This window comes from Brassica oleracea, chromosome C9 (assembly GCF_000695525.1).
Source record: "Brassica oleracea var. oleracea cultivar TO1000 chromosome C9, BOL, whole genome shotgun sequence".
NCBI classification, from domain to species: domain Eukaryota; kingdom Viridiplantae; phylum Streptophyta; class Magnoliopsida; order Brassicales; family Brassicaceae; genus Brassica; species Brassica oleracea.
The window spans coordinates 9934404-9945512 of NC_027756.1; the positions used below are offsets into that span (position 1 = coordinate 9934404).

Genomic DNA, 11109 nt, shown 5'->3' on the forward strand with positions numbered 1-11109 from the left:
AATATTCCGAGGAAGTGTATCCCTCGGAATATTCCGACGACATATTCCTCGGAATATTCCGAGGAATTTCCGACGAAAAAAGTCTTCGGAATATTCCGAGGAAATTCATTTTCTCGGAATTCCGTCGGAAATTTCCGAGGGATTTCCGAGGAAAGATGAATTTCCGAAGAGTTATTTCCGAGGACTTTTTTCGTCGGTATGTCGTCGGAATAGCGTTATTCCGACGACATACCGACGATTTTTTCCCTCATTATGCCGCTGTTTTCTTGTAGTGTTATGATACCCACTTGTTGCAGAATACAAGCTCATGATACCCCTGTCCCTTTCAGTACTCATACGATTCATCCTTCTTCATGACTCAAAAATTGTTCACCCAGTTCACGGTTGCAGCGCGCTACATTTGGGGTTGATTCAGGATCCACAATATCCACTATGAAGTATCGGAAAACACCTCCGATGTGGTTTACAAGATCATTACTCTCCATGCCCTGGGTATACAAACCCTAGATAGTATAAAGAGAATAAAGAGAATACAAGAGAAGTAGATAGCTAAGAGCTAAGCCTAGGATTACATATATATCACCAGCTTACTCTATCTCTCCAAGAGACGCCATGGAAGCTCCCGCCTCCTAGAGGTTCAGCTTGAGTTTGGAGATCTCTGTCGTGATCTCTCTTTCTTTGTATTAGCACTTGATCTAATGGGCTTCAACGATTAAGTTGATATGTTATCCGTGCATAACTTGTGCAAACCGGCCCAACATTGAACATTTTTATGGGCTTTGACCAATCCTCAAGTCCCAAAATATAAATTTCCATTTGTCGTGCAGAAAAAACGATCTCTAGAATTGAAAAGGACAGATTTATTAAAAATCCAACCAATCAGACAAAAGCCTCACACCTCTCTATTGGGATCTGAATCTTCACTTTCTCTGAGATTCTTTTGTACGAAGAAAAAAAAGAACAGAGGAGAAGAAGAAGAAGAAGAAGAAAAATGCCGCATGGAACGCTTGAAGTTGTTCTTGTCAGTGCCAAAGGTCTCGAGGATTCTGATTTTCTGAGTAAGCTTTCGTATAATCACTTTCTTTTCTGATGTTGATTAGTAAACGTGTTTAAATTGCGAATGTGTATGTTCACGTGTTTAAATGTTTCGACCTTTTTGGGATCAAAGATTTAATATTGTGAAACGGTTACTCCCACTGATATTCCAATGAATCGGATTTTTGTGGATCTGTTTTATGAAACATCGATAACAAGATTCACATTCCTATTTGAGATATATATAAATCTTGATATATATAGTCTAATTGATGGTTATGGACATGTAAATCTGTTTTTTTTTTTCTTTTAAAGAAGATTAAGATCAAAGATGGGTTGCATCTTTTTTGACTGACTCGTGCTGGCTTAAAAAACAGATAGCATGGATCCTTATGTGCTCCTCACATGCCGGACTCAAGATCAGAAGAGCAATGTTGCATCAGGTAAGTTCTCTCAATCAAGATCGTTTGTGTTTCAAGATTTAAAAATAAATGAACCTTGTTTTTGTCAGGACAAGGCACAACTCCGGAATGGAACGAGACATTTATCTTCAATGTCTCTGAAGGAACTACAGAGTTAAAAGCCAAAATCTTTGACACAGATGTTGGCACGGAGGATGATCCCCTTGGTGAAGCAACGTAAGATCTTCTAACAATATTAACCATGATCAAATTAAATAAGATATTTGGATTTAATATCTAATTAAGGAGACAATGCAGTATTTCACTGGAGGCGGTTTTCTTGGAAGGAGATATCCCACCATCTGCATACAATGTGGTGAAGGATGAAGAGTTCAAAGGCGAGATCTGGATCGCACTATCCTTCAAACCTTCGGTATAATAAACAATCAAATGATGTCTTTGCATCGTTCTTGATTTTCTTTTTAAAGGATAAGTCTGGATGCTGAAGAACAATGTGATTGTTTGTTTGTTTGGTAGGAAAACCGAAGCAGGGGTTTCGAAGAGGAGTCTTATGGAGGCTGGAAAAACTCTGAAGCATCTTACTAAAGAGAAATAACATCAAATACTCTTTAATTTGTTGTCTTGGGAATAAAATGTTGAGCTAACCTGTGACACCCGCCACTTTCGAAATATAATAAATTGATAAAAGCGGAAATAAAATAATAATAATCTTCATATCATAATCGATAAGTACAAATATCTGAAATATCCATATATAAATATTTGAAAGTCCACATCCACGCATGAATTCCATAATATAAAATAAAATCTGAAACATAAAGTACGACATAAACCGAGAGTCCGAAATACGAAATAACATAAACGATAAAAACCCAAAAGCTCAATAGTAGTAAAAGCCCAAAAGCACCGGTCCGGTATAATCACTCCTGCTCATCGGTCTCACCTGAAAGGGGGAAAGAAGGAGGGGTGAGCGATAGGGGAACCGCCCAGTGAGGTATGGGATGCTAAACCGCAAACCACTGACTCAGTTCATAGCACTACAACTATGTAGGCCTAGCTCTAGCATGAAGCAAACACGGTGTCTATTACACCACACAGAACAATCACATATGTCTAGTGGACTAAACACGCTACAACCAATGTGATAATAATATACCGCATTTCCTCATAAGGATATAAATATAAAGGATATATATCTATAAATATAATTCTACGAGCGTCGTAAGTACAGTAGTCCACTCTGTACCCCCGCAATCTCCACAAACAAGCGGCCTAGTACATACGTCTCTGTACCCCGCTAAACACACGGCCTAGTACAGATATCTCCGTACCCCGCGATCTCTCAAACAAGGCGTAGCTAGCACAGACGTCATGTGCCCCCGCAATCACACGGCCTAGTACAAACGTCTCTGTACCCCGCAAATTTCGCGGCATAGTGCAGATACCTATGCATCCCGCAATCTCAACACATGGACTAACATATATACATATATATAATTAACAGTTTTTAGCAGCAATCATTTCAATCAACCGTTGAATCCTCTATTATCCTATTTCCGGTTTAACAATCAATATCAATAATGAACAACCAAGACTCTCAAATAGACTCGATTCACCACTCGCCGCCCACTAACAGGCCAAAACACTACCGAAAAGGTGCTCGGTTCATACACACACCGAAAAAATGCTCGGTAACACACGCCCGTAGACGATTTATCGACACTTCCAGTCTACAGCTCAACCGGTCGACTAAAGTTGGCTGTGACTTCCATACAATCCGGCATACAGAAGTCCGTCTCTGTATCCGTCTCCAAACAAAAACAATCTTAGCTAAGAATTTACATTAAGTGAAACAATCAATGTTGAATCCTCTAACCCCCTAGTTTCGGTTTATGCAAAGAACCTAAAACTAAACAAGCAATGATAGACTCGATTTCACACAGACGGAACACATTAGAAATAAACTATATTTATTCGAGGTCCTAAGCCGTGTACGAGAACTTCGGGAATAGACCCTCACCTTAGCAACAATAAGAGGTGGTATCTATGAACTCCAGCTGCTCAAATGGACTCCAAATCGGAAAGTCAACGGCGGCGACGCGGCGGCAGCTTCTCGGCGGCGAACGGACGGTGGTCGGTCACGGCGGCTCCGGCGAACGTTGGTCAGAGGCGGCGGCGAGTGGCCGGAACTCGGCGGAGTTGCGGCGGACGGCGGCGGCGCGTGTGTTTCACGCGCGCCCCCAGGCGAATTTTCGGGAGGCGCGTGCGGCTTCGTCCGGACTCCGATTGAGGCGTGGTTGGTGTCTACGGCTTCGTCTTGACGAGAGGAACACGATGATGGTCTTGGATGCACGAGATTCGCAATGGTTAGAGAGTTATCGGCGAATTACTAAACGGACGAAACTAAGCTTAACTGCATGGCGGTTTCCGGCGATTACCTAAGGTGTTGATCAGGGTTGACGAGCTTGACGACGTCCTGGCGTGCGGTGGCTCCGGCGAGGACTCCTGGTGAGCTTTTTCCCTTCCTCTTCTCTCTCTCTCTCCCTCTCTCTCTTTTTAACGAAGAAAACTTGACCTTTGAGCAAGGTGTAGGGTTAAATTTTTGGGGTCATTACATTTAGGGTCATTACATAACCTCTTGAAAACGAGTTATTATTATTATTATTGTTGTTCTGTTCGGTTTGAAATTCAAAACTCTTGAGAGTTTGATTCTTTTGTCAAGAATTTGTTTCAGTCTTGTTTTGGTATTTAAGAAAATATTTTACAATTCTAGTTTTTATGATCATAACTTCATAAGTCACGCAGTTATTAGGCACATACATAGATCTACATATACTAGTTTTTTCTTATATTAAAAGCTTGTGGAAGTCTCTTTAGTTTCCTGCAATTGTCTGCTGCAAAGTAGCAACCACGGACATGCAACAAGGTAAGCTTGAACTTTTATTACACATGTAGGGATCAGGAGACTTCTTTTTATTTGATTTAGGTTCTTCATTCAGTGAGAGTTTGATGCTGGAGAACTTAGGCAATATTCCGAAATCAGGTAAAGGTAGATTACTATCACTATCAGCACTCCCTGCAGCTGTAAAGTGTTGCCCAAGGTACCTGCGGATGTCATCGTCCTCTGTTCGAACTGAAGTTGGGTTCGTTTCAAGTCCATTTTCTCGATTTCATGAAGACATTTATCATTTCTCCTTAGTATCTATATTAACCCCAAATCTTTCATTACGTACTTCAAACTCCACCACCACCCCCACCACACACACACACACGCTTTAATCCTAAATTTCATCCACCGTCAACAATTTGGTTTTCAATAATTTTACGTATACAGATGCTGATCATACCTTACTTTTAGTTATACTTTGAAAATGTCCACACAAAAAAAAAAAAAAAATATATATATATATATATATATATATAAATTGAAAATAACATGTTCATTTTATGTGTAGATAAACGTTTTTGATTATATTGGACATGTTTGAATCTTCTTTTTCTTTAACCAAAAAAAAAGATTATATTGGACATAAAAGAGGTCAAATGCATGGCTGTGCCTGTCTACCTATTTTGTTGACTTTGACTCCTAAATTCATGATTATCACTTTGTTATTTACAAAAAGTAAGATTGTTTTATATTTTTCAAAGCCCACTTCTATGATTCTATTACAAAGTTAGTTGAATAGATTACTTATTTATTCTTCTGGTTGTTGTCTTCATATATATACATGTTGACCGATCAATTTCTTTGGGAAGAAATTTCAAAATTAATTATTCGAAATATTCGTAGTTTAAATGAGTAGTTTTCATTCGTAAATATCGTCTACGTATGTTCACAGTAAACCATAAAAAAAGCTTACATTAAAAATTAGACAACGGCATTAATAAAATACTACCTCTGACAAACTAGCATGGCAGATGCTTATTATAGTGATCCATGATCAATATATTCGAAATACATCCCTCATAGTCATATATATATACAACTATAAACTTAAACTAGCGTATCTTTTTCTTATTTAGCTAATACAAAACAAAAATCAACTTGAAACATGATTTTAACGTCGTATGTAATAAATTTAAATACAAAAACCCTGCAAAGTTTCTATGTGTGTGTGTGTTTATCATACATGAGATAATTTTTTCAGACAAGAAAACTGAGAATTTCTTTCTCAAATAAAAACCTAGCATAAACTAAATAATATGGAACGTATCATTTGTTGTGAAGGGGGTTTGGACCGTCGGGAACTTCTCTAACTGAAACTCCGTAGATCTGATCGTTCTTCTTGCCAGTTTTCCTTTCCGGTAACATTCTCTCACCGTCAAATCTTAGCTGCGGAAACTGTTTTTGGAACTCCTCCGTAGCCGTCATGCTAGGAAGCTTGCGGGCGTCTGAGGAGATACGAAGTCCGGCGAAGAAAAAGATCACCACGATTAGAAACGATAATCTCGAGCTCCAAAACTTCATTTTCTTCTTTTTTTCCCGGAGAGATTTCTTGGTTTCTTGGCTAATGCTGTTTGATATGGTCCATGTGGATGAGTTAAGCTTAATGTATATTAATATTGTAGGATCTTGTAAGAGAAGGAAAGAAACAAAATTCTTATTGAGTTGATAAAATATTTCATTTTATGGAAGGACAATACTAACCTTTCCTTGGCCTACAAGAACTGTTTTATGGTGTAGTTTGTTATACAAAATCATTGTGTGAATAGTTGGATGATCTAAGGGTATTCATGTAGTTTACCTCAACGCGGTGGAGTGCTCGCATGGGCCTCTCCTGTTGCAAACCGTTGACTTGCAAAATAATTGTTTTGTTTTGGTTACGGCTCCTCAAAATTAATTGTTTATGTACTTTGAGATCAAGTGACTTGGCGTTAAGATGAGTAAAAGATCAGTTCTAGGCAATATTAAGTGATGAAAAAACTTTGTATTGTTAGTCGAACGTATTTTTATTTACTTGAATCTGCCTTACCTTATTTCAAATTTGTATTGTTAGCCGAAAGTATTTTTATTTACTTGAATCTGCCTTACCTTATTTCAAATCGTATATAGTTCTGATTTAGAATTGTGTATGTGAAAAGATATTACGTATCACGTATGAAGCGTTATATAATAATATATAATACTGCGCATTTAAATACATTACAAAATGAATTTTCGAAGAACTTGTAAGAGGTTTCGATCAGGACACGTCGAAGATATCTGACGAAAGTCAGGCGTCAAAGGTGACGATTCTCGATCAATTTTGTAAATTACAATAAATCCAGGTTGATGAATAGTCAAAAAGATTTGGTAGCCATTACAAGAAAATCATACATTGTATTGTATGTTTAAGGAACACACAGATAAGAAGATGAAAACTTGTTGACACGAGAGAATTTTCTTTTGAAAAGTAAAAGTCTAAGCAAATTAAATTATATATGATGGCTACAAAATAGCAAAAGTAAATTAAAAAATATCACTTGTTTTGGATAGAACCTCCACGATTGGACAACCAGACCTAACATTATTAAAGTCCTTAATCCACCACTTCGTTAGCTTCTTCGTACTACAAAACGTTTTGGAAACATAATCTTCTATAATATTATTTGCATTCGAGCTCTCACTTGAACGATTAAATTCAATGATACATTTAATAATTTTTTACATATAATTAAAAATGAATTTTGTATTAATAATATTAAATTTCAAGAATATCTTTTTTTTTTATTTTTAAATAAATGTTTTTCTTATAAAAGTTAAAAAATTAAGACATAAATATTTTATAATTAAATACTAATCAAGAAAACATTTGTATAGATATATTTTCTGAAATATCTCTAATATGTGAATATTTTTAAATTTTCAATACAATAATAAACATATATATTTTAATAAAAAAAATATTATATATATTTTAAGTCACCTCGATGTGGGTTTAAGTCACCCCGGTGTGGGTTTAAGTCGTCCATGTGTGGGATTTAGTTACCGCTTTCTATGGGTTTTCAGTGTTGGGGCTATTTCGTTTTGCCGTCAACGTTTGTATGAATTTTGGTCTTTTGGCATATGAATGAATATCAATTTGGAAAAAAATATATATATATAATTTGATTTAATTTTTTTGAAAACATGAACAATAACTTAATGCGATAGTTTTTGAATTAATAAAACATAAACTAATATATATTCGTAACAAAATTATGCCCATATGTGCAGACAAAACTTCTAGTAATTAATCAGTAAGTAAACAAAACTAGCACCTGGCTTGGATTATAACACAAAGAGTTACACATCATAAGTCCATTCTGAAAATAAATATTATGAAACATTGAAATTAAAAAAAAAAAAAAATTGATGTTATGATTTAATAACATTTAGTTGTTGCAAAACTCTTATGAAGCACTCTCCTGATCAACATAAAACGTCAGAAAGAAGCAAAACCGTGATTTTAAAGGATTTAAACATCATTTCCAGGTTTTGATAATAGGTAAAATCTTAGACGCCTTGGATATCTGGGACGCAATCTACCGGAGAGTCATCATCTAAATCGGTTTGTGACTGGGCTCTAATTAAAGCCTTCTTGTAACTGCTTGATCTTCTCAGCAAATCTTGTAGGCTCCCTTCAAACCTGTGTTCACAAAAGACAAGGCATCCAAGTTTCTCATGAGCATAACATATTTAGTTTGTGTAGCTTATATATGTTCCTAAATAATACCACTAGCAAGTAAAGTACTTATTTGTTCCTCCATCCAGATCCAAATATTAGCATATCAGATATAGAGAATAGAGCATGTGATTTTAAGTTATATTTTGGGATCTATATAGGTTACCTTGCTTCCTAGACATAAAAGTCACATCACTATCATCCTCTGATGAATAATCCGATGGTGTTTTGTCGGAGATATCAGACGTCTTTTTATATTAATCCTCTGACTAATTACATTTCTCTGCATCTTCGAAGAAGTTCGTCTTCCTCTTCTCCACTGTGAGAGGTTTAGAGCTTATCTTCTTCACATATTGTTTCTTGCTCATGGCAGCGCCTTTCACGGATTCACTGCGATCATTTTGAAGCCTTGACTTCAAAAGATTAGTACCTGAACTAGCTGGTTGCTGAACTCTACCTTTTCTTTCTTTCGGTTTCATTGAGCTCAATGAAGCATTAGTGGAACCGCTTGGATGAAGATGAAGCACCTTTTTCTCCTTTTTAGATTTAGCTCCACCAGGCTTCTCTTGATTTTGGCTGCAACCAAAATTGTCTCCCATATCAGCCTTCTCTATTAGACATTTTTCTTGTTATCCTCAGCGACCTCAGAGCTCTTTTTCAAAAGTGAAGCATCGCTCTCTGTATCTTTCTTGGCTGGCGTAGGAAACGATGCATCGGTGTCTTTTGTGTTGTTGATTTGGAGTTACCAAATCCACTTCCACCTAGACTTGCCAAGAATCACTATAAAGCTAAATTAAGCTGGATGAGAGAACCAAAAATAAAAAGAAAGAAAAAGAGTGATTTTACAAAATTCCTTTTACTAGACAAAGCAGTAATCTACAAGTCTAGTTCCTATAGTCTTGGAAGTAAAAAAGAGAGGAAGATCTCATGAACTGACTCTCTTTCAGATCTTCACCCATATGACTATATGAGTCCACAATCAGCAAAAGGCATTGAGTTTTCTTTAAGGACGGTACTTTTCACCTTTGCAGTAAAGGACGGACCAAGACTTATCTCAGTTTTGAAAAAGCGGTCACATCAGAAGCTAGATCAACATATAACTGCACATACTCATCCTCATTTTAAGCAACCAGGTGTCCTAAACCTGAATAAAAAAAAGACGGGATGTCCAGAGTAAGAAGCAATTTTGCCAAAAACAAAAACATTACCGAGAGCTTACCAACGTTTACTGAGAAGACTGACACCAACATTATGAGCATGTACTGTACCAGCCATAGTAATACATGGAACTCCCATGTATAGAGAGAGATTCACAGGTAGTGGTTGTTCCATCATAAGGGAATGTGTCCAAACTGCATGAAATGTAAATCAATACTCAAAAATTTCATAATGTCAATCTATTAGGCTCGGCATTTTTCAGTAATACAATGTGTCAAACTCCACCTTTCTTCAACACTTTATCCCTAAACCTAAATGTTTTTGCATATGCCTGCAAAACCATGAGAGAGGAGTTGCTCAAAAGGGAGGAAATGAATCGCTTTAACGGAAAATGTATAGTACATATCAACAAAAAAAAGAAAATTTTTAAGAAAAGAAAAAATACCTTAACCACCGCTGAATAAACCACAACTTTGCACTTTGTGTAATCATGATGCCTGAGGAGCGCTTCAATGAAATAAGATACTAAAATGAGTGAAGAAATCTGGGAAGATATATATCCGATGGTGGTAGTGGTTTTAACAGAATATAAACGGCACTTAGCACCAGGAAAGTAGAAAAACAATCTAAAACTCATGGAGGACTATAATTCCCGAGCAGTGGTCTCATGTCAGGATAGCTCGTAAATAACAGGAAAGAGAAAAATCAAACCTAAGTTTTTAAAAGCTTCTGCTTAAGTGGATTTGCCTGGATTACCTTCTCGATCATGCTGGCAGCAGCATCCATTTCCCCCTGTAATATTAGCATTCTATTAACTCTATATATTATTTTTAAGGAATCACTGACACCCTTGTTCTAATATCAAACCTGGACTATGTACACAACACCAAAGGTTTTTTTTTTTTGGACAACTGAAATTGATTAATAGAAGAAAGTTTAGGAGTTACAAGGGTTTGGGCCAGAATGTAAGCATGCATTAACATATAAATCTGCAAGCCCATTAAGCTTTCTTTTGATGAAAGAAAAGCGACAAGAAGAACGAGATAGCGAGGCGATGTCCGAGATTACTCCGTAGAGCTCGGTCGCGTCCCGAAGATAAAGCTCCGATGAGCACTTGGGAATCTAATCGTAGCCACATGAGGTTGAAATTGAGATTGACCGCGTGTAGAAGGGCGCTCCTTATCGCTAACGCCTCAGCCATGCAAAACATGATCCTGAAACAGAGAGCCCCGATTGATCTCTTTTCCTTCAAGGTTAGTGAAGACCCAAGCCAATCCACCTCTTCCCAAGCCGGGTCGGTATTACAATAGATCGTGAGTGGGTGAGGGTTCTGGTGATTATAGCTGTCAAATGGGCGGGCTGACCATTGGTTGCCCATGTCCAAATATAAATGGATCTAATTTGGTGACACCCATTTGTCTATGCGGATTATAAATGGACAAGAATCACAAGACCAATGGGTAATGGGCGTTAATGGATTTGGACTATGTGGACATGGACGGTCCAATGGTCACAAAAAGCTAAGGTTTCTAAAATCTGAGTTTTTACGCCAAAATCGCAAAATCGATTTTTTCCGCTAAAATCTTAATATTAAGTTTTTTTCTTAAAACGATAAAATCAAGTATTCCAGCTAAAACCGCAAAATCAATTTTTTTGCCAAAACCGTAAAATCGAGGTTTCTTGCTAAAATCGTAAATCGAGTTTTCCAGCCAAAACCAAAAATTGATTTTTCCCGCCAAAACCAAAAATTGATTTTTCCGCCAAAACCGGAAATCGAGTTTTCCCGCCAAAACCGGAAATCGAGTTTTTCCGCCAAAACCACAAAATTGAGTTTTCCCGCTAAAACCAAA

The 11109-nt window shown here is 37.0% G+C and overlaps 1 protein-coding gene and 1 long non-coding RNA gene across 3 annotated transcripts; one reads left to right on the forward strand and one right to left on the reverse strand.

Annotated features, from left to right (window-relative positions):
- The first annotated feature begins 853 nt into the window (after positions 1–853).
- Positions 854–2116, forward strand: LOC106319177 (C2 domain-containing protein At1g63220-like). Its single transcript, XM_013757428.1, has 5 exons — positions 854–1058; positions 1413–1478; positions 1547–1673; positions 1755–1869; positions 1974–2116. Exons 1-5 carry the CDS (start codon positions 992–994, stop codon positions 2040–2042), a joined length of 444 nt encoding a protein of 147 aa, XP_013612882.1. The 5' UTR covers positions 854–991; the 3' UTR covers positions 2043–2116.
- Positions 2117–7745: 5629 nt separating this feature from the next.
- On the reverse strand, positions 7746–10172 carry LOC106319178. 2 transcript variants are annotated; one of them, XR_001265446.1, is made up of 6 exons: positions 9971–10172; positions 9705–9766; positions 9545–9590; positions 9321–9453; positions 8268–9245; positions 7746–8065 (listed from the first exon to the last, which is right to left on the reverse strand). It is a non-coding gene; the product is annotated as an uncharacterized LOC106319178 (long non-coding RNA). The 2 variants fall into 2 exon arrangements; XR_001265445.1 differs by having other exon boundaries at positions 9705–9756; positions 9971–10120.
- Positions 10173–11109: the final 937 nt, after the last annotated feature.